The sequence below is a fragment of the Grammomys surdaster genome, unplaced genomic scaffold (assembly GCF_004785775.1).
Source record: "Grammomys surdaster isolate TR1022 unplaced genomic scaffold, NIH_TR_1.0 126086, whole genome shotgun sequence".
NCBI classification, from domain to species: Eukaryota; Metazoa; Chordata; class Mammalia; order Rodentia; family Muridae; genus Grammomys; species Grammomys surdaster.
The window spans coordinates 2,570,499-2,574,465 of NW_021620894.1; the positions used below are offsets into that span (position 1 = coordinate 2,570,499).

The 3,967-nt window shown below is 38.3% G+C and overlaps 1 protein-coding gene across 1 annotated transcript in view; it reads left to right on the forward strand.

Moving 5' to 3' along the window:
• The window catches only part of LOC114611111 (putative olfactory receptor 10D4), a 4,429-nt gene extending 462 nt beyond the window's left edge, over positions 1-3,967 (forward strand). The window contains exon 2 of the mRNA XM_028755760.1: positions 3,926-3,967. Coding sequence (XP_028611593.1) covers positions 3,926-3,967 — 42 coding nt within the window. The remainder of the gene's footprint in view (positions 1-3,925) is intronic.

Below are 3,967 nucleotides of genomic sequence, written 5' to 3' on the forward strand. Positions count from 1 at the left end.
AATAAGGATGTGAAAGCAGCCCTGAGGCATGTATTTCTTAAGAGATGTCTCAGCTTGGAAGTAAACGAAAACATCTAAGTGTTTGCTGAATAGTGTCTGATTCAGTTTAATTCGAGTCTATGACTTATTTCACAGGACACAGTTTATCTATAACTTCTATGACATATTAGATTGAAATGTATGTTACATCAATATACTCTTTCCTTTTCCATTTGAAGATGCACATTTGTTTTATATTTCTCTGTTTTATAATGTAACATGTGATGAGGTATCTTCACAGATGTGTTAATTTTTATGCTGTGTAGGTTCTCTCTTAGCACCACTATTCCTCAATATTTTTTAGTTATCTAACTCTAAAGGGGCTCATAAACTCATTTGCTCTCCCCCATTCACTATCTTAGAATTGTATATCCATTCTAAATGGAGAAAATACACCCCAGATTTCTACCAAAAACTCAGGAATTCAAACTAATGAAAACTAAATTAAATTGAGCCTTTCATACAAAGTCTTGCGAGAATCCAAATTGTTTATTTTACACATTGTCTGGATTTTACATATTTCTTTTGTTGTTGTTTTTGTTTGTTTGTTTGTTTGTTTTTATTGGGTATTTTATTTACATTTGAGATGTGACCCCCTTTCCCCATTTCCCCACCCACCCAGGAACCCACTCTCCCACCCCTCTTCTTGCTTCCATGAGGCTGTGCCCCCATCCACCTCTCTACTCCCACCTCCTCACCCTTGAATTCCCCCACACTGGGGTATCCAGCCTTCATGGGACCAAGAACATATTTCTTATGTTTTCATTTTACCCCTTGAAAGGCACGAACCAAGATTATTTCTTATTAGGTGCTCACTATCCACTTTGGTTTTATAAAGTTGTCTTCATCTGCCAAAAGGCCAACTATATTGAAATATATTTATTCATTTTAAAAATGGGAAATTTGGTATAGGTATAATGTCTGTAAATTAGATAGATGTAACTTTCCATTAGAAAAGTATGTGGTTCTGCTTTTTCAGAGTAACATGTATAAACTCATTTACCCTTCTTTTTCTCTATGCTACAAAAATGCCAGGAAAATAAAATAGATGCATTTTATGTATAAAATCTAGTTACATTTTCCTTTTGTCCTGGTTTTAAATTGTTCTTAGTTTACATCTACCTGATTCATGGTTTTTCTTAACTGATGTAATCTTTCCTATTTTGAAAGAAGAAACAAGTAAGTTATGGATAAGGAGGTGAGAAATAAGGAAGGAAATATAGAGTTGTGTTGAGGAAAAAAACAGTTGTCCACAGGGGAATAATTAGTGGTTTTTAATCAAATTTCTGTCTATCAACATAGGTGGTTGAAAACTACTAGAAAATATAAAACATGCCCATTAAGTTTGAGCAATTCTGTTGGAACCTATTCAAAGCACTCGAAAGACAGTGCATTCCTGTGCCCAGGGTGCTATGATATGCTGTGTAGGGATCTCTAAAATGAGATACTCTAGCACACAGTCAGTTACTCATGCAAGAAATTAAGTAGACATTAATGTAACTCAGGACACCTTCGCTACTTTCAGACAGCCACAATTTATTTGAAATACAAAACATACTAATGTTAAAGAATCAAAAGTAACCCACAGTTTTATAGCCCCTTCTGTATTCAGTGTAGACCCTGAAAGTGGAGTAACCACCCATTTCACCAGGAGGTTATAGTTGCTTCTTAGGAACCACCAAAGTCACTTCTATCTAACACCCATCCTTTCCTTTCTGTGCTTGCCTTCTGGACAGAATGCCAAAGGGATATGTTTACAAGCTTGCCTCCTCTGTTCATTTTCTATTTTATTTTACAGTGTGTGTGTGTGTGTGTGTGTGTGTGTGTGTGTGAGAGAGAGAGAGAGAGAGAGAGAGAAAGAGAGCACAAACATGTCACAATAAGCCACAGTAATCAGAGGATGACTTAATTCTTTCCTTCCATTATGTGTTTCCAAGTTATTGATCATATGTCATCATCACATATGGAGTCATGTTGAATCCTTCCTGTTATGTTATCTTTCAAGTCATTTGTTATCGATGGTGGCATTATTCATCATTTGTTTGATGTGTTATCTCAAAAATTACTTGACCAGAATGGTATTTTACTTTGCACATTAAATATGATCTTTTTTGAATTCAAGATTATTTTGTGATTAATTCAATAACATATTATGCCTACACATGTTGGTCTGAATATTGACACCTGATGTTCCACCGATGTTATTTGCTCATCTCACTGAGCTCAAAGTGGTAGGACCTGATAGAGGTATACAGTTTGGGTGTCTGCTTCTATCAGCTGCTCTTGGAGTCCTCTTTGATGACAACCGGCTCTAGGCACTAATCTATGAGTACAGCAGAATATGATTAGGAATCATTTAATTGACATTTTCCCTTTACATTCGGTTTATCTGAAGTTTGTAAGCTATTTATAGTTCCCTTTTCCTAGTCATCCAGTCAGTGTGGACATGGGTTCCCATTAGTGGCATGGGCCTTGTGTAAGACCTAATGGTTATTACCACAAGTTCTAAGCCACCATTACCATAGCACATCTTGCAGGCATAATAGGAAGGTGAGTGAAAAGTTTTGTGTCTAGGTTAGTGTCCTAGTTCTTCCTTCCTTCCTTCCTTCCTTCCTTCCTTCCTTCCTTCCTTCCTTTCTTCTTTCCTTCCTTCCTTTCTTTTTTCTTTCTTTATTTCTTTCTTTTAACTTATTCTATCATATATTACATCCTGACTGCAGTTTCCCCTCCCTTCACAATCCCCCCAAGCTCCTCTACACCCCCACCTACTCTCTCCCCATCCAGTCCTCCTCAGTTTCCCTTCATAAAACAGCAGGTCTACCAAGGATATCAAACAAATATAGCATATAAAATTGCAATACTATTTCCACCTCCCCTCATATAAGGTTGGATGGTACAATCCCGTAGGATGACAAGGGTCCTAAAAGAAGGCATAAACATCAGAATCAGCTGCCAACCCTCTGTCAAGAGTCATATAAAAACATTAAGCTACACAAGTATACCATAGTTACAGAGGGCTTAGGTTAAACTCATATAGGTTCCCTGATTATTGGATCAGGTTCAGTGAGCCCCTACATTCCAGATTTGCTGATTCTGTGGGTTTCTTTGTGGTGTCCTGAACCCCTCTGGTTCCTGCAATCTTTCTTTCCCCTCTCAGCATGATTGCCCAAACTCCATATGTTAGGTGTGGGTCTCTGCATCTGTTTCCATCAGTTGCTGGATGAAGTCTCTCTGAAGACAATCGGACTAGGCACCAATCTATGAGTATAGTAGAATACCATTAGGCATCATTCCACTGACACTTTTTTTGCCACTTGTGTTTGTTTCTATTCTAGGTCTCTAGGTCATTTGGTCTCTGGTTTCTTGTGCAGTGTCATGGGTGGGCTCACTCTCATGGCATAGGTCTCAAGCTGGACCAATCATTGGTTAGGCACAGACTTTCTGTGCTACATTATCACAGCACATCCTGCTGGCAGGACAACTTGTAGGTCAAAGTGTTATAGCTGTGTTGGTGTCTCAACCCTTCACTAGAAGTTTTGCCTGGTCATAAGAGATAACCTGTTCAGTCTCTGTATCCTCTACTACCAAGAGTCTTAATTAAGTTCACCCTAATAAATTACTAGGAATTTTCATTGCAGTAGGACTCTACCTTGACATTGCCCCTGAGTTGTAGCCCAGTTCTAGTTGTACTTCCCAGTACTTTCTCTATCCATCCTCTACCTACCTTTTCCTGTTCCCATCCCTACCTGCCCCTAGACCATACACCCATGCACTATATCACTATATACATATAGATAAGAGAGAGAGAGAGAGAGAGAGAGAGAGAGAGATATGCATCAATCCTTCTTTGAGCTTTCCTTGTTACTTAACTTCTCTGGGTCTGTAGATTGTGGCTATCCTCTACACTGCAGTTAATGTCCACTTATAA